General features: G+C 45.0%; 1 protein-coding gene across 2 annotated transcripts in view; it reads right to left on the bottom strand.

Moving 5' to 3' along the window:
- LOC137376313 (parkin coregulated gene protein homolog) overlaps nt 1-26,990 on the bottom strand; it is a 415,075-nt gene that overhangs the window by 153,311 nt on the left and 234,774 nt on the right. For both annotated transcript variants that reach the window (XM_068044611.1, XM_068044610.1), the window contains one exon: nt 5,140-5,289. In XM_068044611.1, the coding sequence (XP_067900712.1) occupies nt 5,140-5,289 (150 nt within the window). The remainder of the gene's footprint in view (nt 1-5,139; nt 5,290-26,990) is intronic.

Here is a 26,990-nt window from a genome sequence, read left to right on the forward strand (position 1 = left end):
TATTTTTATTTAGAGATACAGCACTGAAACAGGCCCTTCGGCCCACCGAGTCTGTGCCGACCAACAACCACCTATTTATACTAATCCTACAGTAATCCCATATTCCCTACCACCTACCTACACTAGGGGCAATTTACAACAGCCAATTTACCTATCACTTGCAAGTTTTTGGCTGTGGGAGGAAACCAGAGCACCCGGCGAAAACCCACGCGGTCACAGGGAGAACGTGCGAACTCCATACAGGCAGTACCCAGAATCGAACCCAGGTCCCTGGAGCTGTGAGGCTGCGGTGCTAACCACTGCATCACTGTAAAGGACAGTCATGAATTGCTGGCACATTTAAATTTTTGAAGAGGAAACCCCCCAAAGTTAAATAAATAAATTCACAACGTCCCTTTCCCACCCCCAACAACAATTACATTATCTATTTGCCCTTCACCCCTGCAAAACACTTACCTTTCACATCTGACCTTCCCCCCGCTCCCCAAACTGCACAAGTTAAGGTTCAACCCTTCCCACCATCCCCAAACCCATTACGTTTATTGAACCCTGTCTTCCCACCTCCCACACTGACAAACTTTCCTCCTCCCGCCTCTCCACCAGTGTGGCGCCATCTTTCCCCGGACAGGGATCTGAAGGCGCAGGAGTGCAGGCCGCCGCGGCGAAAATCGTGGCGGGCCCTCAAGATTGCTGGTAAGTCTATGTTGATTTATTTATTTTATTCATTTTCATATTTAAAGTGTGATCCTGCCGCCCAGCGGTCGGGGGGCCACCATGAAGCTGGGACCTCCCAGCGTTGAGGTCCGTGGAGGGCCTCCTCCAGATATATCTTCAGGCCCCCCCACCCTCCGCCACGGAACCCAACGCCTGGGGGTGAGCAAAATCCAGCCCTTTCTTTGGCTCAGCATTCATTTTTGTTTGATTACACCTCTGTGAAGTGTCTTGGGATGTTTGTCTACTTTAAAGGTGTTGTAATTGTTGTGGAAGTGGTGGTGTCCTGGCAGTTTTTAAAAAGATATCGAAATCTGTGCAATGGGCAAATGTTCCAAAATGTTTCTTTGCTGCGTCCAGTAGTGCACAACTTCTTTGCATATTGCTGTATCACAAAACCTAAGGTAGTGTTAGCTTCAGAATTTTCACCCCCTTTCCTGCAATACGAATCATTTTGGAGGCTCCAATTCATGGTAGTCTTCATTGCAACTTGTTAGTTTTGTGATCTGCTCTCTATATGCAGCACAGCTAGTTGAAATGAAACTATTAAGAAGCTTGTCACTTCAATGTTTCTTTTCAAAGTTGAAAAAAAATGCTTATGGGACTTGTACAAATAGTGAGGTGGATTTGATATTGATTTAATTTTTTTAAATGAAAAGCATTTTAAATCCAAATGAAAATAACACCAGGACAAACCTCTTGGGTGTGTGAATGAACCACACCAACTGCTGACAATACAAAAACCAGGTCCTTGCAATAGGCTAAAGTCAGCAGAAGTACATTTTAACAGTTATATACTGCTGCAACAGGAAACTGGTATTGAACACCATAATTATTGCCAATAAATGTGTTAATAATACAGAAGCTAAAATTGGAGCCAATTTTAGCATCAGTTTGCCAAGTGTATGCCCTATATTGGGGCATGATGGAGTGGGAAACCTGGTAGAGCTCTGTGTTTGACGACAAAGACCTCAAACCTGGCACCAAGCTCATGGTCTACAGGGCCGCAGTGTTACCTGCTCCCTGGTATGTGTCGGAAACATGGGCACTGTACAGCAGACATCTTAAAGCCCTGGAGATGTATCACCAGCTATGCCTCCGCAAGATCCTGCAAATTCACTGGCAGGACAGGCACTCCAATATCAGTGTCCTCTCTCAGGCCAACATCCCCAGTATCGAGACACTGGTCATGGCTATTCAGTTACGTTGGGCGGGCCACACCATCCACATGCCTGACACAAGACTCCCAAAACAAGCTTTCTACTCCGAGCTCCGTCACAGCAAGAGGCTACCAGGAGGGCACAGGAAACACTACAAGGATATCCTTAAAGCTTCTCTGAAAAAATGTGACATATTTACTGATTTGTGGGAATCTCTTGCCCGAGACCGCCCAAAATGGAGAAGAAGCATCTGCGAAAGTGCTAGCCAGTTCGAACGTCAACATGCCTAGGTAGTGACTAAGCGCAAATAGTGGAAGGAGCATTCAGAAATTCAAGCATCCCATTCACTTGCCTCACCAAACACCACCTGCCCCACCTACGGCAGAGTGTGCGGATCCAGAATCGGACTATTCAGTCACCTAAGGACCCACAACCCTGGAGTGGAAGAAAGTCATCCTCGTTCCCGAGGGACTGCCTAAGAAGAAGAGAAGAGTTCTGTCCCAAGTTTGTGCTCTGAAACAAGCAAGAGCTTCTTGCTAAGTCTGGGTAATGTAATTTTGATCTGCACCTAATTTTTGACACTCCAACAGGCATCATGCTCAGTGCTCATTCATAATGGGTCTCCAAGATTGTTGGAAACAAAGGTTTTTACAGAGATTTAAAAGGACCTGGTAAGGAGATGCAGTGGACAACTTTCATGCTATTTCTCCAACCCATTTTCTCTTCTTTTTATTCTGCTGCCACTTAGTTTTTTAGGAACATTGCAGCAATTGTGCTGATGCTATTCTTTTTTATGTGCAGCTTCCTCAATGGTACCAAGGGGTGTTCCAATGGAAATCCCCATATATTTGAGGAAGAAGGAGAAGGACCAACAAAGAGAAGGATGCCAGGCAGGTCAGGCTGCACCAGAGGTGTCCCACTCACTGGTACTCTTGATACTACAAATCATCAAGGTAAGTCTTGATAGTTTATAGAATGACACAGGGCTGGATTTTGGCAGCCCACACGTGCGGGCCACACACCAAAGAGCCGCTGCAGTCTCCCGCACCGTAGCTAATTCAAATAGCAGGGGCAGCCCGTACCCCCATATCACGTGGAGTGGGCGGGCTGTCTATCCCCAGCAATGGCGTGAGCTGCCTGTGCGCAGGCAGTGGCATCATTTTTGAAGGGCAGCCAGTCCTGCTGGCAGATATAAATTTTTAAAACTACACCCCCCAAAAGTTCGCCAATAAATTTCTAACGGCCCTTTCCCATCCACCAATGACAATTACATTAACAATTTGCCCTCACCCCCAAAACAATTGCCTTTTAAATCTGACCTTCCCCCTCCAGACTGCACAAAATTTAAATTTCACCCCTTCCCACCATCCCCTACACCCATTATGTTTATTTGACCCCATTCCCCCTCCCCCGCATTGAGAATCTTACCTCCTCTCCCCTCCCCACCAGTGTCACACCAGCTTTCCCCAGACAGGGAATTGAGGCATGGGAGTGATGGCTGCTGCACTGAGGATTGTGGTGGGCCTGGAAGATGCAAGTTAGGTTTATTTAAATGTATTCATTTTATTGATTTAAATATTGAAATTCAGGTCCCGTTGCCCAGCAGGAGGGCTGCCACGGAGCCTTGCTGCCACAGGCAGGATCGAGCTGGGCCCTCCAACGTCAGCCTCCATGGCGGGCTGCTGCTGGACCCATATTCCGGCCCCCCCCCCCACCCCCGCCACATAGCCCAATGTCATGGGCTTGGTAAAATCCAGCCCACAGTTTGTGAAGATCTGACTCATCATAATGTTGCAGCCTCTAACCTGTGAAGAAAGGTCACTTGGGTGGAAGGCCACCCAATGCCTATGAAACCAGGGGGGAAATTTTATCCTGGCAGTTGGAATCAGGACGTCTGGAGAAACTGATGCCGAGATCCCTGTGTCACCTCTTTTCCAGAAGGCCCACCAATTTAGTGCCAATCAGGTACTTAAGTGGACAGTGGCGGGCCTTCCATAGTATCTCGGACCCTGTCGCCGGAGGTCTCGCCCATGGAGAGCTGCCGGCAAATCAGAGGCTGGCAGCTACAGCATCACCACGGAGGCAGTGGCTGCTGCTGGATGTGACCGCCATGAGGCTGAGAAGCGTCACTGGAGCCAGGCCTCAGGTAGGTCAGGGCAGGAGGGGTCTCGTGGGGTGGGGGTAACAGGGGAGTCAGGGGAGGGGGGTCAGCAGCAAGAGCAGGGGGGTGGCCCTCAACATATGCCCCCCTCCCTCCTTTTCTGATGCCAGGTCCCTTTTTCAGGCACTAAGTACCTTTGAACAAGGGTCCCCCCCCCCACCCCATGGAGTCAGGAAGCAGCCTGCACAGTTTTCCATGTGCTCCCTGTGTGGCAACAGGGCCGCCCGCTGCACAGCTAATTACGGTTGCGGTGGGAAGAGGCCCTTTAATTTGGGTTTATTACCCAGTTAAGGGCCTCAATTGGTGGCAAGGCGGGAAGGCAGTTCACAGGCCTTCCCACCCCAGACTAAACTTTGGCGGAGGCGGGATGATGGCGGGAACCCCCACCCTGCTACCATCGCACCCGATTGTATGCTTTCCCTGCCTCCAAACCCGATGCAAGGGAGAGCATAAAATTCCCCCCTCCCCCATCTCAGCAGGTGTTACAGCTTCAGAAGAGGAGGGGGAGAGATGGGATAAAATAGGTTAAAAAATCTAATAATACTGAGAAAGCCATTGGGCAGAACTTGAAGTAGGTGTAATCTGAGACGATCACAAAAAGATAATGGCCCTTTTATGTTACAACTGAAATTAATTTAAAAAGATAAACGGAGTAATTGAATGAAAAAGGTAGTTTAGAAAGACTATAAAAATAGGAAGAATTGCCAAAAACTTAAATTTGTTGCACCTCCTTGCTCCGGTGTGCTGTATGAATCACACACAGTTTTGGCCACTAATATATTTAGGTCCCATTACCCCTGGATTTAATCTAACCTGCCTAGTAGAAATGGGGGAGATGTATGTAATATCCAACCAACCTGAGCCCACTCTATTCTCACTGAGTGTGTAAGGTTAAAATTGAACATTTATCTAATTTATTATCTATGTTGGTTAGCTGTTACTGCTCTATGTAGACTAGTCCACAGCAGCTGTTAGTGCTTCAAATGCATGTGGATATGTTAAGGTAATAGATTTTAATTATAATAAAATACTTCGACAAAATGTGTTCCCTTTAGGGTATGACAAAAAGGAGACAGGAAAATGAGTAAAATCTGCCTGATGTCTTACCATTCACGTTCTTGAAGATATTGAAGATGGGGAGGATTTGACGATAATAAGGCACCAGGGCCTCGCCCACCATGTCAGCTGACACAACCAGGTGCTGGAGCACTTTCAGTGTGGTGCAAATGATTTGCTTGTTCCGAGTGTTGAGCGCATCTGCGGGGATAGAAGGGGAGACAGAGGAGAATGATGGCTTTCTGTGAAAAGGAAACTTTAATGGATAAATTTAATTAAATGATTCTGTGCTGGGGATTGCAAATAGGCCTTTATTAGCAGAGCTTTGAAAAATTCCAAAGATGGATTGCACCACTGATGTTATAAAACGCTGCCTTGTCCCTGACTGTTATTTGTTCCCACAATTTGCGCTGACTCCTCACTAACCCCAAGAATACAGTTCATTTATTCATTTTGCAGACTGCTCACTACTTCGTCCAAAACACAGCATGTACCATAGGGCCAGTGGAACTGTGCTAATGTGCAATGTTCCACAACAACAGATACTTTCTCATCAAACAATTGGGCATCTATGTTTTGAGCTTATTACTAAGAAATCATTGAAGGCAGCTCAATGAATAAATTCTGGAAATCATAGTTTTTGGATAAAGAGGCAAATGTTTGCAAATAATTCTGTAGGTCTCCATTTATGACGAACAAAAGCATTAACATGCAAACTAGTTCTTGTATCGCCTCCTAAGATATCTATGTGGCAACACATGATTATTTCCTTTTGTACCGATGGCCTTTATGAAACATCTTCTGTTGCCTTTGTTTGACAATAATCTCACTTTTGTGAATAATAGACTGAATGACCTTTTGTTTTGGGAACAAGTTGGCTGTGTTTAAAGGTAAGTATAATGTCTTTCTATAAGTAACACCTCCAGATCTAGCCCTCCCCCTGAATTCCTTAGCTTGAGAACAGCTTACATAGAGACATTCTGATTAAACTTTGAACAAATACTTGATACATTGAACAATGCTGTCATTTAAGACGTCAAAACTACCAACACCAAAATTACAAAAGATACATTAAATTCTGAAACAATGGATTTTGTTGCAAATTGCTGCATTTCTGTACACATTTGAAAAACACTCTGTTGATTATTGCTGGTACAATAGGTTACTGACCTTTCCAATAATCTCAGTGATGGAACCATGAATAAAACAGTAACTTACTTGTAACAAACTGTACTGGATGGTGTTGGGGGAGAATATTTATAATTTTAAGGTCTCCCATATTGGTTTATAAAAATATATACAGCATCATAAAATCTGTAAATACATAAACACATTTTATTATAAAAAAAATAATTTTGCTTACAGTAAGGATTAAAGATAGAAATTCTTATGTGAAATGTATATACAGCACCTTTAAGATGCAAAATTGTGGAGTTCATTTTAACCCTGCCTGCCCAACAGAAACTGGGCAACTGGGAAATTAAAAACAAGGGCATTGTTTCCCTGCTTGTAACTTGGCTCTTTCTCAACATTGCAGATTTTAACTTGCAGGGTTGTGCAGACAAATAAATGAGGCACCACCTAAAACAGGCAGAAGCCTCGTGAATTTTTGTAAATCGGGGTCCTATTTTGTCAATTTTAACTGGGTCCTGAGCAGGTGTTGCTGCAATTTTCCAATCAGGCTAAACTTAGGCCCGCACACAGTAGAGGCCCTCCAAGGTAAGTGTGAAACTTTCCATTGTGGGGCCATGAGCTGTATTTCCTCCAATTGACAATTCTTCATGTATCATCCTAAACCGTTAGGATTGCAGCCATGGAACTGTATTGTAGCAAGGGTCCGTGTCTTTAGAAGCACAAGGGAAGATATTAGTAACTGTAAAGGCACAATGTTGTGGCAACTTAAGGGGAGCTTTGCTTTCCATCTGGCTCATATTGTATCTGATCTGAAAATGGTTGATACAATACTGTTGCAAAAACTGAAAAGAAATCCTTTTCCTTGCGATGACATTCATTATCATCTCTCACCACAAGCAGAAAAAATATTTTTATGGGTCTGAAATATTATTTATAAGAAGCATAATATGTGAAGATTTTGACTTTGAAAAACTTTATGAAACATAATTGATCATTTAGGATAATAATATCAAGCAAAATGTTTAAAATAAATGGCTGGACAAAATATTTGCCACCTTAAGTTTAGCATTTTTCAAATACATTTAATTTTAGATCATAATACTGAATTGTGCTAGTAAAATCTAACAGTGAATTGCTGTGTATGTATTGTTTAATTAGTTATATGAAATAAACTGCATTAACACAAAGTATATACTTCTGTGACAAGAAGTATTTATTTTGCACATGATAATTGCAGGTTAAGCAATGTCAAAGAATGGCTTGCAGCAAAACACAAAATATTATTTTCAGCACTGTCTTTTAGGAACATTAGAACAGGAGGAGGCCATTCAGCCCCTCGAACCTACTCTGCCATTCAATTGATACCACAACTCCATTTACCCTACTTTTCTCCATATGCCTTGATACCCTAACCCAACAAATATCCAATGCTTTCAGTCTTGAAAATTTTGATTGACCCAGCATCCAGAACCTTTTGGGGAGAGTTGCAGACTTTCACTATCTTTTGTGTGAAAAGGTGCTTTCTGAATTCATTTCTAAAAAGCCTAGTTGTAATTTTAGGATTATGCCCTCTTGTTCTGATTGCCCCCACCAGAAGAAATAGAAGAAATATCAACCCTATCTAATCCCTTTATCAGATCACCCCTCAACCTTCTAAACTCAAGTTTATGCAAACTATCCTCATAATTTAACCGTTCAAGCACTAATATCAAGTATCATTCTGGTGAACCTATACTGTAATCCCTGCGAGGTCAATATATCCTTGCTAAGGTATGCAATCAACATATTCAACATCAATATTTAAATTATAGGTATCTGGTGATCTTACAAATGGTGGCAGTGACGGCCTGACCTGGATTCTTTCATTGTCAGGTTTGCCGGAGGGTTGTCCTTATCATACATTAATGAGAAATGTCTACCACAATTTCCTTCTAGAATCCTCATGAGCCATGCAAGGCAGTTTGGAGGCCAGAATGCCAATCTTCAATGACTTACTGCTGCTGGGAGGGAGGAGGAGGGTGAATGGGGGCATAAAGGGGAGAATTTTATGCTCTCCCTGTGGCGGGTTTGGAGGTGGGGACAGTATATAATTGGATGGGATGGTGGCAGGAAGGACCAGGAGGCAGGAAGGCCTGCGAACGGCCAATTGAGGCCCTCAACTGGGCAATTAATGCCCAAATAGGGCCTCATCCCACTCTTGCCGCAATAAGATGAGCAGCACGGCAGGTAAAATCGTGTGGGCTGCTTGCTGACTCCGGGGTTTTGGGGGGGGGGGGTGGCGTTGCGGTGGGTGGTCCCTTGTTATAAGGCACTTAGTGCCTGAAAGAGAGATCCGGCATTGGGAAGGGGAGGCCGTTGAGAGCCATCCCCTGTGCTTGCTGCTGACACCCCCTACAACTCCTCCCCCATGACCCCCACCCCACAAAACCCCTCTCTCCCTGACCTACCTGTGGCCTGGGTCCAGTGTCGCTCCTGGGCCTTGGGTAGGTGCTCCACCGGCAGCAGCCACCACCTTCGCAGTGGCGCTGTTCATTTAAAGGGCTGCCTAATTGGCACAATTCAGCGGGCCTCCCACAGAATGGGCCCTGGGGTTCTCGGTGTCACTTTTGGCAGACATCAAGACCCCCATCGCCTGTATAAAATCTCGGCCACAGTTATGCTGCAGCGTTTAAAAGGTTGCAGTAAAGAACAACATCATTTTTCAGCAAGTTGACAGAAGCAGCAGCCACCTCAGGAATGTCAGCAACCTCATTTTAACATCTTATCAGAAAGACATCACCTCCAACAGTACAGCATTCCCTCAGTTATACACTGGAGTGTCAGCCTTGATTTTTGTGCTTAAGTCCTGGTGTGGGACTTAAACCCACATCCTTTTGATTGAGAAGCCAGAGTGCTCCAACTAAGCCATGGCTGGTAGCAGCCAAAAATGTACCTTCTTGACTCAAAACCACATTCTGAACTCATTGTGCCTGGCACAAGAACTTCTGCTTGTCTTCAAGGACACTTCATTAAACGGGACCAGACATCTACACCTCACAATCATAGCAAATTTGACCTGGTATAGGTGGAAGCATCAATTTAGTCCAGGCAGCAGAGACTGTCTCCACACATCTGGTTAAAAAGATGGATAAGTGGGAAGAGACGATTCCCTGCATCTGCTATATATTGTAGGATGTTTCTCATGACCCACAGAACACACTGAGAAGTGACAGATTGGGAGATTGCTACAGCATCGAGACACACTGAAGAGCTTCTAAGGCCAATGGTAGCCTCTAGATTGGCTGATAGTAAATACAGCTGCAATTGATCAATTGATGCTTTGCACAGATCGCTTCCAAGGGATTCCAAGATCTAAATGGAATTACTCGCTTGGTCAAATTCCTGGAACTCCCTTCCTAACAGCACTGTTGGTGTACCTACACCCCAAGGACTGCAGCGGTTCAAGTAGGCAGCTCACCACCACCTTCTCAAGGTCAATTAGGGATGGGCAACAAATGCTGGCCTAGCGAAATGACGCCCACATCCCACGAACAAATAAAAAATAAACTAATTCTGTGATATTGCTGACCAACGGCACCTCAGAAACTGTTCCCAGCACAAGTGGGTTTCAAGGAGCGGGCACAGATGTCGTTGTCTCTTCAGAGAGTGGAAATAATCCTGCCTTTTTAATGCTTTTTAATGCATGGACATGAGCAAACTACAGGCAGGGGTTTATAACCCCTTGCTACTAGTATTAGGTTGATGAAAGCTGGTCACCCTGGGAAAGCAGCTGCCTAGAGATGAGAGTCACCTTCGATCTCTAAGCAGGTTAAATTGGTTGACCCCTAAAAATTGGCTTGGGGAAGTGGTATGTGATTAACCTGTGCCCATCCATTGCATTGCGGGCAATGTCTTAAAGTGGTTTTGCCTGCTAATTTAAATGGTTACTGTTCACTGGCTGCACACATCAGCAGGGGGACACAATCACAAATGACTAGTGCTACTTAAAAGCAGGCTGCACCTCTTAAAGTGGAGGTGTATCGTAGCCCCAGGAAGTGGTGGGACTTTTCAAAAGTAAATCTGGGCTGCATTACTTTGAGGAATAGTTGAACATGTGAAAGAGTGAGCGTCAAGACTTTCTGACAATGCACTGATGATCTTGGTGCAAGGTGTGGAGAGATACAGAGACCTCCCCTTCAGATCCTTCATGTACGCCCGAAGTCTCGCCCCCTCTGCACAATGCCCCTGCGGTGGCTGTGGTGGGGAAGAGACGGGTGCCCACCTACTCCTGGAATGTGTCTTTGCAAAGCAGGTGTGGAAAGAGATGCAGTGGTTTTTGTCAAGGTTCATCCCAAGCAGCTCTGTAACACAGGAGTCTGTGCTCTACGGGCTGTTCCCAGGGACACACACCGAGACAAACATCAACTGCTGCTGGAGGACTATCAATTCGGTGAAAGACGCCCTTTGGTCTGCCCGAAACTTGCTGGTCTTCCAGCGCAAAGAGTTGTCCACGACCGAATGTTGCAGACTGGTACATTCCAAGGTCCAGGACTACGTGCTGAGGGACGCACTAAAGCTTGGGGCAGCCGCAGCAAAGGCTCAATGGGGAAAGACCACAGTGTAAGGTCCCCCCACCAAGCTGTACTGAGGGGCTGGATCCATGGGAAACCCCTCGAACTGTATCCAGAAAATTTTGTGTGCTGTAAATGTAAAAATGTATATGGCATGACAATGAAATGGAAGGGTTGTGAGGCAACTCATGATTGTATAGAAGGAAACTGATCATCTTTGCAATGTTTGTATTTTTTGACATGATGCTGTTTTAAACTGTTTGGGAATGTAATTTTTACAGATTTTTATGAATAAAGTATATTTTGGAAATTAAAAAAAATAGAGAGACATCTGTATCTGCGGTCCGTAGTTTGGGGATAGGGGGGTGTAAGAGGCCCGCAAGACACATGCTTAGGAAACAGTAGGAAGAAATAGTGGCAGAAGTCAATGCCAGGAGTGTTGCTCTAAGAACATGAATGTGGTATAGTATAAATGGGTGGTTGTTGGTCGGCACAGACTCAGTGGGCCGAAGGGCCTGTTTCAGTGCTGTATCTAAAAATAAATAAATACTCAACCGTTTAATTCCTATGCTTTACCTCATCCTTATTCAATTAGTACTGTTGCAGGCCTCGCACCCACAACTTACAACTCACACATACTGGCAGCTTTTCAACCTTGACAACAACATTAACTAAATATATTGCAGAACACTCAGTGACACACGTCCCCCTTCGTTGCAGGAGAAGGTGGTGCATAACAGGAGATATCAGGAAAGAACTGGAAATGGACAAACACTTGTTTTAACCCCCATGGAGAAGACAGTGCTGGCTCTCATGGGAAGGACATCGCTGAGGCTTTGGCCACTGGTGGGGCTGGAACCATTGATGACGAGAGTGCCTATATATCTAATCCTCCTTCTCTCATCCCACTTCTAACTGAGAAGCTGCAGATGGTGCAAGCATGCGCTTCTTACTTTCTCCTTTCCCCTCACTACAACTGAACCCTTGTCCCATGTTAATTTTAGATACACAGGAACCAGAACATTTCCAGCCAAAGGAGGAAAAGGAAGGAGACAGTGAAGATGAAGAGACACTTTTACCTGATCTTACACTCACAGCTACCAGCTGAGAGACTGACACTATGCATATTTTAGAGGCTAGGATAACAGTGGGATTTGCACATGGTGAGACACCGGGCACAACTGTGCAGGAACTAGAGCAGGGGGAAAGGATAATGTGCATACCAGCTCATCGAAGGGTGCGATTGCACACTAATTTTGCTGTAGAGTTCAGAAGAGGATGTCAACAGACCAGGCAGTCGGATGTATATAACCAAATGCTTGGTGCATTGGAAAGCCTGCCAGAACGCCTGCTTACAATATCAAGGAGCATGGAGGAGTCCAGCTTCAACCTGGCACAGGCCTTTGCACAGATCTCGAAGCCCATCTTTTCCAACATGGAACAGGTAGTCACCTCCATCAGCACATGTGTGGAACCTACCGTGACGCAGTGTCTGATGACCAGTGTCACAGCTTTCATTGCAGCACAAACAGCTTTCATCAAAGGCCTGAGTGCTACAGTGGAAGCTCAGACTGCTGTACTGCTGCCATCATGGCTCTGGGTAAAACTACTGAGGTGCCACCCCAGGAGAGCGGCAGTGACTCCATGGAGCACAAACCTGCTGTCTTCTCTCAGGATGACCGCAATCCTGCTCCCATACCTGCCACTCTGCCAGTACCTTGCTGTTGCTTGTCAATCAGCCGGCCTGGACTGCAGCAGTCCAGGCCGAGATGGTACAGTCTGAAGCCAGGTCTTCGAAGCCCACAGTTGCTTGAAAAGAAAAAGACTTGCATTTATAAAGCGCCTTTCACAACCACCAGACATCTCAAACGTTTTATAGCCAATGCAGTGTAGTTACTGTTGTAATGTAGGAAACGTGGCAGCCAATTTGCACAAAACAGGCTCCAATAAACAGAATTGTGATAATGATCAGAAACTATTTTTGTGATGTTGATTGAGGAATAAATATTGGCCAGGACACCACTGCTCTTCTTCAAAATAGTGCCATGGGATCTTTTATGCCAACCTAATAAAGCAGACAGGACTTCAGTTTAATGTCTCATCAGTAAGTCAGTACCTCCAACACTTTCTCAGTACTGCACCAGAATGTCAGCTTTGATTTTGTGCTCAAGTCCTGGGCTGGGATTTTATCCTAACGATGGGGGTCTCGACATCGGGAAAAAGTGAAGCTGAGATCCCTGCATCACCTCTTCTGTGGGAGGCCTGCCGAATCTAGTGCCAATTAGGCACTTAAGTGGACAGTGGCTGGCCTTCCACAGGATTAAGGCCGCCCCGCTGCCACCATCCCACCCTATTTTATGCTCTCTGCCTTCAGACCCGCCATGGGGGAACAGCATAAAATTCCCCCTCCCGCAGTGGGATTCGAACCCGCAACCTATTAACTTAGCAGTGACAGTGCTCCCAACTGAGCCACAGTTATCTACAATCTCCTTAATTGAAGGCCAGCACCCTTCCACCACCCATGCTGTTGCCACTGGGAGACACCTTGTAGGAGCATGAGGAGAGGCAAATGAACACAGAAGACAGGCACGAAGGGAATGCACAAGAGTGATTAGTTTATTTTTGAATGCATTTCGTAATAATTTAATTTATAAAACTGACTGTGAGTTTGGATATTCTGGTGTGTGGAATTTTTTTGTATTGTTGGAAAGAGAACAATGATATAGTCAGTGATGGAGGAAAGGTGTGGCGTGTGGAACTGTTGGTGAATGGGGAGGTGTGGTAGAGCCCAGGCAGAAAGGGTATGTCTATGCTGCAGCATCCCTTCCTCTTAGTCTTCTCCCACTTCCTGTCGCACTTCCTCCTTCTCTTTCTCCATTTCCTCCTCCTCTTCCTTGTGTTCCGCAGTTTCTCAGCTGATAGCTGGTGGTAAGGGCTGTCCCCTCATAATGGTCAGGTTGTGTAGCATGCAGCATGCTACCACAAATTTTGATACTCATTCAGCTGAGTACTGCAGTGCTCTTCCAAAGTAGTCCAGGCAGTGGAAGTGTTGCTTGAGAACACCATTGGTGTGCTCTACAATGTTCCTTGTGGCAGCACAGCTCTCATTGTAGACCTGCTGTACACGTGTGCATGGGTACCAGATCAGAGTCATGAGCCATGTTATGAGTGGATAAGTATTGTCACCAACCTTTGACTTGCGGTGATGAGTCAAATACAGGTGGCAGAGAGGACTGCCACAGAATGAAGGAATCATGACTGCTGCCAAGATAATGAGTGTTTATTTGCATGATGTGCTGCCTATGGTCATGCACCAGCTGCACATTGAGGGAGCTGAATCTGTTTCGGTTCAGGAAAATAGCCAAGTTCACATGCGGTGCATGCAAAGCATCTTGCACTATGGGGAAACTTCAAATCTGTGCAAAGGTCCTGCTCGTACCGCCTGCTTGTCTCTTGAGAAAGGGAATAAGATGAAGCTCTTTGTGTATCGTCTCAGTGTATTGCAAACTGTGAGATGCTGCTTATATCTCCAGCAGCAGCCTGGAAGCAGCCAGATGCATAGAAGTTAAGAGCCATGATCACCTTGACAGCCACAGGCAATGCTGTCCTTGCCCTGCTTTAAGAATGCAGTTATGGCTGCAGTAGTTGGCAGATTTCAGTCACAATCTTTTTGTGATGCAAAGACATCTCATGCATTGGTCCTCACTGAAGTTGAGGTAAGAGAATTGTTCTCCAAAGACCCTCGGTGAATAAGGCCTCCTGCTGAAAGCCCTTTTCCTCACCCTTCCCCCTCCCCCCATCCCTCTTCTAGTAGCTTGACCAACTCTGTGTGGCTCCTCTTCATTCTCCCAGTTATGCTCAATTCCCAGAGGAAACCCTCCCTAGTCACTCCTGTCTGAAAGCAACTTGTTTCAGCACAAGCTTTTAAATCTGAATACAGATTCAATAGCAGCATTCAAAAGGGCATTGAATAAATACTTGAAGGAGAAAAAAATTATGTGATATGGGGAAAGAGCAAGGAAGTGGGACTTAAATGAATTTCTCTATGAAAGAGCTGGCGCAAACTCAATGGGCTGAATGGTCTCCTTCTGTGCTAGCCAGAACCTGTGGATTATTCAAACTTTAGGCAAGTATAGGAAAGCTCCAAAAACATGTAAAGTTGTATCAGCAGCCAGAAGAAATAACCCAGTAACTAACCTATAAGTAGTTCATGATGTAGGGCGTTTGCTGGAGTGCGGAGTTTGAAAATGGCAGCGCTGGTGTCAAATCAGCACTGCACACTGATTGACATCATAATCTGTCTGTTCAGCATGCTGCTGGTGGTGAAAAGATAATATCCTGCACACTTCCCATTGGAAGTTTGCGTCCGCACATCGGGCCTCATTTACGAGTGCTAGGTAGCTGCGCAGCATCTAAAAAAAGGGAGCTGCACAGTTCAATTTAGCTGCTAATAGCTCCAGGTGAATGATCCAGACATGCACTGCTCAAACTCATATCACTCAGGGGGCACTTCATTATGAACGAGAGTAAATAAGTTAGCTGGCACAAAGGGTTATCATGGTGTTGAGCGGTAGTTGCAGAAAGGAAGAATTCATTTTGTTGTCACTTCCTGGTGAATGTTGTTTAAAGTAGAGACAGTTTCAACACATATCACATAGAGCGAGCAGATCAGCTCTGGGTGTACTTTCAAATTTTGGAAATTGGACAATGGCAATGAAGAGATAGATTGAGAAAAGCTGAGCCACTGGTCTTACTCTTACCTCTGAGTTTCGAAGGTTGTGGATTCTAATCCCACTCTAGGATCTAAGCTCACAATCAAGGATGACACTGTGATGCAGTACTGAGGGAGTGCTACACTGTCAGTGATGTTGTCTTTTGGATAAGATGTTAAACCGAGGCCCTGTCTGCCCTCTCAGGTAAATGTAAAAGATTCTATAATGCTAGTTAGAAGAAGAGGGGAGTTGTCCCCAATGTCCTGGCCAATCTATATCCCTCAATCAGATTATCTGGTCATTATAGTGTTTGTGGGAGCTTGCTGTGAGCAAAATAACTGCCGCATTTCCTGCATTACAATATTGACTACACTTCAAAGGTACTTCAACGACTGTAAAACGCTTCGGGACATCCCATGGTTTTGAAAGACACTATTGTCATGCAGACCTCCACCTGCCAAGAATGAGGCATATTAATTTTGTCATATGAACATTGATTTTAAGCTGTTGCTGGAGTGAAGAAATGATTTGTTAAAGAGATCACCAGACCTTTGACTGGAGGACATTTGCATACTAAGAGATGGTGCTTATGGAGACAAAGAACTACTCCCTGGGCCAATGAACCCAGATAGATTTTGATCACCAGACATTGAAGGTGTAAGGGACTGCTAAGATGATACAATCCACAAACAAAGGAGTCGTTAAGCCAGTTAGTCACATGACTGACCTGCTGGCCAACTTGGAGTTGAATTGTGCCATACAGAAAGGAACAGAAGGCAGTTTGCTACTGAAGCTGGAACAAGGAAGCCTCTCTCCTGCCTGCCTCTCTCTCGCTTTCTCCCAAGCCACCGGACCCACGGAAGACTTGTAAACCGCAAGCGAGAAAAGACTCCGACATCGAAACGAGTTGAGGCATGAACTGGGCCCCAACGAACAGCAGGTCTTACCGGCAACCAAAGACTCCACATTGAACTCAAAGAACAGTAATTATAATCCCGATATTGCTTCAAACTTTTTCTCTTTATTCTTTTCTACTTTTTCTGTCCCTATCTGCGTGTGTGTTTATCACTGCATATTAGCGTGCTCGCGTCACATATTTGTAGTTGTTAACCAGATTAGAGTTTAAGATTAATAAACTTCCACCTTTCTTGTTTAAATCTAAGGAAACCTGTCTAATTTCTTTGCCTTACAATTGGAGCAATGAACAAGAATTCACTGAGGGGGAGCTAAAAACACGGTATTTCTAAAATTAAACCCTGTTACGATTAAACTAGGCAAAGGCTGAGAAGGAAGCCCTTGACCCCTTCTCACCTGGTCGAACCAGAAATTTGGGGGCTAGCGTCCTGGATTTGACCCACAGACAAACGAGAAATTGGAAGTGGGGAGCCAAATTTATCCCAAACAAAAGAGAAAATAGAAAAGATTTTGCTACAGGTTTTCTTGTGGTTGTGTGTGCTAGAATACTAACATGTCTGCGACTGAAGCTAGTAGCTCCCCAAGCCAGGGTGAAGTAACTTGGGATAAGCTAAAAGCATTGTCTATGGAAGAGTTGAGGAAAATGGCTGAGCAGAGTGGGATCACTGTATGTGGCAAGGCTAGGAAGTCTGAACTCCTAAGACTAGTGGCCAACCATTTTTCCCTTGAATCCGAAGAAGCAGAAACAGGGATAGAAGTAGATTCTGACAGGATATTGCTAGCAAAGATACAATTGGAACAGAGGAAACTTGAATTTGAGGAAAGAGAAAAAGAAAAGGAGAGATAGAAGAGAGAGAAAGAACTTTCCAGAAGGAATGTGAAGAAAAAGAAAGACAGGAGAAAGAAAGAGAGCCAGGAAAGAGAAAGATAAAAACCTCCCAGAAAGAAAGCGAAGAGAGAGAGAGCTAAGGCGGCTCGAGTTAACTAGGGGGTGACAGAGTAACCCCAGTGAAAGCATGGCCAATATGGAGGAGCGTAATTCAGGGCTGGGTACAGAATTGTTAAAACTTTCCCAACTGATCCCAAAATTCAATGAGGGAGATGTGGAAGCGTTTTTTGTGTCTTTCGAAAAACTGGCAAGGCAGTTAAAGTGGCCAGCTGAGGCTCGGACTCTGTCGATACAGAGCAAATTAGTAGGAAAAGGCCATGAGGTTTATTCCATGTTGCCAGATGAGAGTTCATCAGATTACGAACTGACAAAAAGTGCTATCCTTGGGGCATATGAGTTAGTAGCGGAAGCCTATCGCCAAAAGTTTAGAACCTTCAAGAAGCAAGCTGATCAAACTTACCTGGAGTTTGAAAGAAGTAAGCAGCTGGCTTTTGACCAGTGGCTGAGAGCTCTTCAGTGCATCTCAGCTATGAAAATCTCAGAGAAGTAATTTTGGTACAGGAATTTAAAAACTCTCTCTCACTCTCCACAAGGACACATGTAGAGGAACAGAAGGCTCATACAGCCCAGCAGGCAGCAGTCCTGGCCGATGAGTTTGCTCTCATTTATAAGTCGGTTTCCCAGGGAAAAACCTCTCCTAATCACCCCCACAAATCCAAAAAGGACAAAGGGTGGGAAGGTGATAGAAGCCTAAGCAGTCCTAGGAGGGAAAGAAAAGCAGGAGACACTGCTCCATCCAAAAAGGAAAGTACTGTGAGTAGGAATGAGACCCGGAGACCTGTGTGCTTCGATTGTAATAAAGCAGGGCATTTAAGAGCTGACTGCTGGAAACCTGGAGGGTTAATCAGGGCACACCCACTCAGTGAAGAAGGGACCCTGATGGAAAGTACAGCAGAACAAGCTGTGGCTTTAACTGCAGTAATTATAATCCCGATATTGCCTCAAACTTTTCCCCTTTATTCTTTGCTACTTTTTCTGTCTCTATCTGTGTGTGTGTTTATCGCGTATGAATGCTAGTGTGGTCGCGTCGCATATTCGTAGTCATTAACCGGATTGGAGTTTAAGATTAATAAACTTCCACCTTTCTTGTTTAAATCCAAGGAAACCTGTCTGATTTCTTTGCCTTACAATTGGAGCAGTGAACAAGGATTCACTGAGGGGGAGCTAAAACACAGTGTTTTTAAAATTAAACCCTGTTACAGTTAAACCTAGCAAAGGCTCAGAGGGAACCCCTAGACCCCTTCTCACCTGGTCATAACACTATATTAATGCAAGTCATACAAATGCAAGTCAATTATTGCAAGAAAGATAACTTGGGGAGTAAATGTTTTACAAAGGATCTTGTAGGGTCTTGAAAAGTGAGGGACTTTGAGGGTGTGGTGTGGATGGAGTATGCACCATTCATGCACTCGTTCCGAAGAAGGGTCACTGACCCGAAACGTTAATTCTGCTTCTCTTTCCACAGATGCTGCCAGACTTGCTGAGTGGTTCCAGCATTTGTTGTTTTTATTTCAGATTTCCAGCATCTGCAGTATTTTGCTTTTATGCACCATTCATGCTCTGCCTATTTGCATCAGCATTGAGTATTGGGCCTTAAAAGGGACTGCTGGAGATGGCTCAAAACATAGCTCAAAATATCTTTTATTTTTATGGAGTGAGGAGGAATCAGGAGGAGCAGGAATGATCCCATCAACCCTACAAAAACACTCTAGCCCATGTGTAGACCAACCCAAGGATCGCTGTCCTTTCAACTCAAGATATGGACAGTCTCCTGGCTCTGCATAGTAACAGTTCAATTTTCTGCCTTCCCCAAATGGCAAGCTTGCCAGATGCAATACAACCAAGGCTTGGCCTGAAAATGGCTAGGGCCTCATGGCAGCAACACAGGTGCTGATTTTTGCTGCAGGAAACCAACTATTCACTCTTTAAAGAACTCATAGAGGTAATAATATATCTATGAAGTAACTTTTATTCAGCAAACACACTGCTAAGTGCTCTGGCTACTTTAAAAAGTGAATGTCTGGCTTTTCAATGCAACCAGCCTTCAAGATACTAAGGTGACTAAAGACCATTAAAGGGGAAAGTGGGGAAAAAGAAGTAAGGAAGCAGGATACAATGAGGGAAGTCAAGAGGCAGCAGTGACAGTATGGGAAGAAAAACAAGACAATGGTGAGTGAGATAAAAGACAACAGTGAAGGCAGGGGCAAAGGGGGAAATGGTGAGAGTGGGTGAGGTGAGGGTAATTTCGGCAGTAGTAAAGGGAAGAAGAAAGGGGGGAATGAGAAAGAAAATAAGGAAAGCACTGACGGTAAGGGGAGAAGAAGAGATGGAAAGGGTCAGGAGATGACGAAAGTGAAAGAGGAAGAGGGAAAGTGAAGAGAAGCGAAGGTGAAATTGAGGTGAGGGCAAGAAAAGAAAATAAGGGTGAAGAGACAAGAAGCAAGGGCGGGGGGAAAAATAGAGTTTGGAGGCAGAGAATAAGAAGGGGAATTAGAAAATAAATTAAGTGAAAGAATCCAAGTGGTGGACCGGGGAGGTGACTGTTGATGAACGAATCATCAGGAATGAACATCAAAAGCAAGAAAAAAAATCATAACAGGCTGAATGACAGATCCATAGGTCTTAAAGTTCCTTGGGACACATTCCAAGTGGTAACACCAGGATCATGCCTATTTCTGCCCTCCAGCATTGATCTTAATGGAGCTTATGAGGTCAGTGGGTGGGTACCTAATTAATATGGCGCAAGAAGGTGAAAGTCTGCAGGCAAATCTCTGCCTCATGCTTATGGAAACCTTGGCATTCATCCACCTGTAGGGGGAGGGATTTTTCCAGGTGTCCTTGACACCACCATGTTCCCTTTGGCACCCTGTGTAAGGGGGATCAAACTGGAAAAATGTAAGCAAACATAACTTTCCTATCGTTGCAGGCTCAGCCCACTTACCTGGTAGGTTACATAAATGGCATTGTGTAGGTCAGTCCACTTTCACTTCCAGGCTCATCGGCCTGCACTGATATGCTGGGTTCCAGCCTAGGCTGAGTACTGCCCGACCATGGCCTCCAGCCATCACTTACCTTGTAAGGGGTGGATGGAGGTTTCCCTTCTTATGAGGCTACTGGAAACTCCCAGAAATGATGGAGACTGAATGTATTCCTAGCAGTTCCAGTGGTTTCCCTTGAGAGTTGCAGTTAGAGTTCAGTTGCATTCTCACAGAATTTCAGCGAAGTAAACAGAGAATTATGTTCACACACAAGGGAAGGGAGGTTAAAGAGAAAGGAAGATAGAGAGAGAAGGCCAAGTTCAGACACATGAGGGAGAAAGAGGGAGAAATAAATTCAGACGTGGGAAAGAGAGAGAGAGTGAAATTCGCAACCACGGCATCCTATCTGACCTCAAATCTACTCCATCACCAAGACCAGCTACTTCTATCTCCGTAATGTTGGCCATTTCCGTTCCTGCCTCAGCTCATCTGCTGCTAAAATCCTCAACAATGCCTTTATTATCTCTAGACTTGACTATCCCAATGTTCTCCTGGCTGGCCACCCATCATCCACCCTCCATAAACATCAACTCATCCAAAACTCTGCTACCCATATCCTAACTTGTTCACCCATCACTCTTGTGTTTGCTGATCTACATTGGCTCAAATTTAAAATTTTTATCCTTGTTTTCAAGTCCCTCCAAGGCCTCACCCCTCCCTACCACTGTAACCTCAGCCAGCCCCACAGTCCTTGAAGATCTCTGCACTCCTCTAATTCTGGCCTCTTCCAGTTTCGCATTTTTAGTTGCTCCACCACTGGTGGCCATGCCTTCAGTTGCCTAAGCCCTAAGCTCTGGAATTCACTCTCTAAACCTCTGCACTTCTCTATCCTCCTTTAAGTCACTCTTCAAAACCTATGTCTTAGACTAAGTTTTTGGTTATCTGTCCTAATATCTTCTGATGTAGCTTGGTGTCAAACTCTGATTAAAGCTCCTGTGAAGTATCCTTGGAAGTTTTGCCATGGTAAAAGTACTATATAAATTCAAGTTGTTGTTGTTGATGTTCTCGGACATGTAAAGGAAGGGAGACAGTTAGACCTTAAGTAGTTCAAAACTAAATTCACTCCCCTACACTCTCCCCCAGAGCCTTGCACTTTCTCTGCTTCAAATATCCATATTGCCTTAAACGTTGCATTGGTCTCTACCTCAACTCGTTATGGAGAAACATTCCCTACTCCAACAACTCAACAACTCTCTTAAGTAAAGACTTTTCTCCTAAATTCTCTCCTCAATCTCTTCGTCATAATCTTAAATTGAAGCTGCCTTGTCATTGACACCCCAACTACAGTGAACAGTTTTTGGGTGTGAAATTCATACCTATAGCAACATTAGAGGTAGCGTTATGGAAGCCTAGCACCCTTATTCTGGCATGCCCTAAGCAGCGCACCCTCTTAAAAAGGGCACTTGCGCAGGCGAGCCCTGCAAGTGCCGGAAGTAGCTGAACTGGTGCTATCCAATTGGCTGATGTGATGCCCATTGCTCTAATTTGAAACAAGCAGGTTCATTCAATGCATTTGTACATCACTCACCAAAGATCAAGCGTTATGCTGCAAGAGGGGCCCACCACTAGCATTATTTAGAGGGCCAGACACCTAACTTGGAGTAAGATGAATTTGAAGAACTTCTTCTTTTGCAAAGTGTCTGGAAGTACTCTGGAGTTTTTCTGAATATGTTGTGGTGAGCTCTTGGATTTGGCAAGGAGAGTTGCTGCATCCACACCGGGAGGCCAGAGGATTTGGTGTCCTTGAGGGCCTTCTGGCTGCCCCATGGAACTAAGGTACCTCTCCTCCTGGTCACCTCCACCACTAATGCCTCCAACTCTGCATCTGTAATCCTGGAGCACTCTCTTTGCCCTGGTGTTCCATTTTCCTTGTTTAGAATTGCAGCAATAGTATTCAGCAGCCTCCTGTAATTTGGTACAGCTTCCCTTTAAGAGGGATAGACTATCGTTAAGAACAGAAGGCTAGCTGTCCGGTGTGCTCTCAGCATAATGCTACTCAGCTCCCGGCTGAGCGCTGAAGCAGCTAGCAGTGTGGGAGCCATTTGGTCCAATGGTACTGTCATGCTAGGCCCCCACCTGCCGAGAACGAGGCACATTAATTTTGTCATGAACATTGATTTTAAACTGTTACTGGAGTTAAGAAAGGACTTGGTAAACAGATCAGCTGTGGCTGAAAAGATATTTGCATATTAACAGACAGTGTTTGGAAGGACAAAGCAGCCATTCCCTGACATTCAACCCACAATGGATTTTTGATCACCAGATGTTGAAGGTGGGGGAGTTCACATTCCAGGTTGACTGCTAAGATGGTCGAATACACAAACAGACATGGTCAAACCAGCTAGTCACATGACTAACCTGCTGGGCAACCTGAGTTTTTTGAATTTGTACAAACAGTTTGGGCAGAGTGTCTCTCTTGTCTGCTCCCATCTCTTTCTCACAAGCCTCTGAATGCACTCAAGTCACATGAACCTCGAGAGAGAAAAGTCTCCTACAGCGAACAAGGTTTAAGAAGAATACTGGGCCCCAACGAAAAGCAAGATCTACCTACAATCAAGGACTCTACAGTGAACTCGAAGAACTGTAACAACAACTCTTCAGATATTGCCTCAGACATTTCCACGTTATTTTTCACTGCTGTTTTCTGTCTCTTGCATGTGTGTATCTCGTATGCATGCTAGCCTGGGCGTGTTGTATCTCCATAGGCATTAACCGAATTAGAGTTTAACTTTAATAAATTTCAACTTTTCTTCTTTAAACCTAGGAAAGCCTGTTTATGCTGGTTTCTTTGCCTTACAATTGGAAAGCAGTTAACAAGGATTTACCAAAGGGGAGCCAAAAACACAGTGTGTTTAAAAATAAAACCCTGTTACAGTACGACCAGGTGAAGGCTGAAAGGGAACCCGAGACCTCTTTCTCACCTGGTCATAACAGAAATTTGGGTGCTAGCAACCGGGATTGACCCACAGACAAACAAGAGAAATTGGGAGTGGGAAGCCAAATTGTTGCCAATCAAAAAGAGCAAGATTTCTATACAGGTTTTCTTGTGGTTGCGTGTGCTTGAATACTAACATGTCTGCAACTGAAGCTAGTGGCTCCCCAAGCTAGTGTGAAGTAACTTGGGATGAGCTAACTTGGGAGGAGCTTAGAAAAAATGACTGACCAGTGTGGGATCACTGTACATGGCAAGGCTAGGAAGTCTGAACTCCTAAGACTAGTGGCCAACCATTTTTCCCTTGAATCCGAAGAAGCAGAAACAGGGTGAGAAGCGGACTCCAATAGGGTATTGTTAGCAAAGATACAATTAGAACAAAGGAAACTTGAATTAGAAGACAAAGAGAAAGAGAGAGGCAGGAGAGGGAGAAAGAAAGAGCCTTCCCTGAAAGAATGTGAAGAAAATGAAAGGCAGGAGAGGGAGAGAGAAACAATATTTCAGAAGGAATGTGAAGAAAGAGAGCTGAAGTGGCTTGAGTTAACTAGGGGCGACAGAATAACTCCAGTGAAAGCATGGCCAATATAGAATTGTTAATTAATTCCAAAATTCAATGAGGAGGATGTAGAAGCACTTTTTGTGTCCTTTGAGAAACTGGCAAGGCAGTTTAAATGGCCAGCTGAGACATGGCCTCTTTTATTGCAAAGCAAGCTAACTAGAAAGGTCCATGTGGTTTATTCCCTGTTGCCAGATGAGAGTTCATCAAATTATGAACTGACCAAAAATGCTTTCCTCGGGGCATATGAATTAGTACCCGAAGCCTATTGCCAAAAGTTTAGAACCCTCAAGAAGCAAGCTAATCAAACTTATCTGGAGTTTGAAAGAAGTAAGCAGCTGGCATTTGACTATTGGCTGAGGGCTGTTAAAGTACAGCTCAGCCATGAGAATCTCAGAGAAGTAATTCCGTTAGAGGAATTGAAACACGCTCTCACTCTCCATAAAGACCCATGTAGAGGAGCAGCAGGTCCAGAGAGCCAGGCAAGCGGCCGTTCTGTCCTATGAATTTGCTTTAATTTATAAGTCGGATTCCCGGGGGGAAACCTTTCCTAGTCACTTCCACAAATCCGAAAAGGAAAAGAGAGGGAAGGTGACAGCAGCCTAAGCAGTCCTGAGAGAGAAAGGAAAGCAGGATGCACAGGGGGCCCTGCTCTAGCCAAAAAGGAAGGTGCTGTGAGCAAGAGTGAGACCCAGAGACCTGTGTGCTTCCATTCTAATAAAGCAGGGCATTTAAAAGCTGACTGCTGGAACCTAAAGGGAAAACTGGTAGGGTTAATCAGGACACACCCACTCAGTGAAGAAGTGACCCTGATGGAAAGCACAGCAGAACAAGTTGTGGCTTTAACTGCAGTAAGAGTGAGACCCAGGAAGCTTACAGCTGCAAGTGTAGGAAAATTTAATAGGATTCCTGAAGGTTATCAGGGTTTTGTATCTGAAGGGAAAGTAACCGCATACCCCTTGAGTGAGGCAAGCAAGCCCATAGTGATTCTCAGGGACACAGGGGCCACTAGATCCCTTTTACTGGGAAAAGGCCTGACTTTTCCCCCAGAGAGTGCAGTGAACACCAAAATGGTGGTGAATGGTATTGGAGGGCAATGTACGCCTGTATCTGTACATAGGGTGCACCTGGAGTGCGACCTAGTTTTGAGATAGGTGACTGTAGGGATTGTCCCTAGTTTGTCTGTGGATGGGGTTGAGCTTCTCCTAGGTAATGATCTGGCAGGGATGGAGGTAGTAGCCCCCCCGCCAGTAGTGAAAGAAAGACCGCAGGAGCTCAGAGAGACAGGGCAGTGGCGGGAGATGGACACCTGCAGTTTCCCTGGATGTGTATTGGATCAGACCATAATCAAACCAGCTCCCCCAGAGGAGACTGCATTGGCACTGCAGGCAGATGACCACGAGGTCTGCCTGTCTGAGACTTTCTTTGGAAAGTTAGGAGACCCAGGGAATGAATTAAATGGATTTTCCCGAGGTGAGGCTCAGCATGCCGCCCCAGTATTGCGAGAGTTAGCACAGGCTGCCCAGTCTAAAAGTGAAGCCGAGGGAGTCACTGATTGAAACTATTTAAAAAATGAGTGACTGATGAGGAAATGGAGTTCTCCTCACAGACCTGAGTGCAAAGAGTGGGCAGTAGTTCACCAATTAGTGGTGCTGCAGAGATACCGGACAGAAATATTAAGAAGGGCCCACGAGACTACAGTGGCTGTACATGCCGGTATATGAAAGACCAAAGCCCGCATAAGACAGCAGTTTGACTGGCTAAAATTCCACAAAGATGTGGTGGAGTACTGCAGGAGTTGCCACATGTGCCAGGTTGAGGGGAAACCCCAACCTACAGTGAAACCAGCACCCCAAGTCCTGTACCGGTGTTAGGAGGAATCTCCAGCAGAGGGTTAGTGAACTGTAAGGGACCTCCGCCAAGAACAAAAAGGGTCAGGCAGGCACAAGGCTGGGAAAAGGAAGGGAGAAGGGGAGAAGGGAAAAAGTGATCAAAAGGGCAGGTTAAAGGAAGTCCGGGAGGAATCCCAGATGAAAACCCCTCCTGTCCAACGCCGAAAAATGTGAATAGTTAGACCCCACATCCTCCTACGTAAATGCAGACTCTAGAAGCATCCAACCAGAGTTGCTAACAGCATTTACAGGAACCTGCAGAGCCCAAGAAAGACCTCCAGGGGGCAGAGAAACTGTGAGGTCGATGCCTCACCTAGTCAAAGTGCCACAGGGGTATACAGTAGAGTCTGCACAAATACCTGCAAGCAGGGTGTCCTCTCGGACAAAGGGGAGATTAACAAAGAATCCTCCCCCACAGTCAGAAAAAAAGCGAACCACCCATCCCCCTAAAGTCAAAAGCCCTTGCATGACTCAGCAAAGCACTGAAGGAAAGTTCAGGATAAACCCGCGCACTACTGACTCTTTTTTGAAAAAAAATTACCTCAGCAGGAATAAAGCTCCTAGGCAGCCATGGAAATGGGCAAATGGAAAAGAAACTGTGAAAAAAAAAGAACATGTTTATTGGGATGCCAAAAGGGGGCAATTAAAGCAGCACTGGCACCAAGAAATGACAGGCTGTAAAAAGGTTTAGGATTTATGAATGAATGGGAATGAATGAGAAAAATGCATGGGTTTTTCTGTATCTTTCATTTTTCTCTCGACCCTTTTAATGAAATGTGCTTTTCTCAAATTGCATTTCATTCCGCTGGGTGTGGAGGTGTCATGCTTGGTCCCCCCTGCCAAGAACAAGGCACATTAATTTTGTCATGAACGTTGATTTTAAACTGTTACTGAAGTTAAGAAAGGACTCGTTAAACAGATCAGCTGTGGCTGGAAAAGACATTTTCATATTAACAGACAGTGTTTGGAAGGACAAAGCAGCCATTCCCTGACATTCAACCCACAATGGACTTCTGATCACCTGACGTTGAAGGTGGGGGAGTTTGCATTCCAGATTGACTGCTAAGATGGCCGAGTACACAAACGGACATGGTCAAACTAGCTAGTCACATGACTAACCTGCTGGGCAACCTGAGTTTTTTGAATTTGTACAAACAGTTTGGGCAGAGTGTCTGTTTGCTCCTGGACTGAGAAGATCTCTCCTGTCTGCTCCCATCTCTTTCT

The sequence above is a fragment of the Heterodontus francisci genome, chromosome 13 (genome assembly GCF_036365525.1).
Source record: "Heterodontus francisci isolate sHetFra1 chromosome 13, sHetFra1.hap1, whole genome shotgun sequence".
In the NCBI taxonomy this organism is placed as follows: Eukaryota; Metazoa; Chordata; class Chondrichthyes; order Heterodontiformes; family Heterodontidae; genus Heterodontus; species Heterodontus francisci.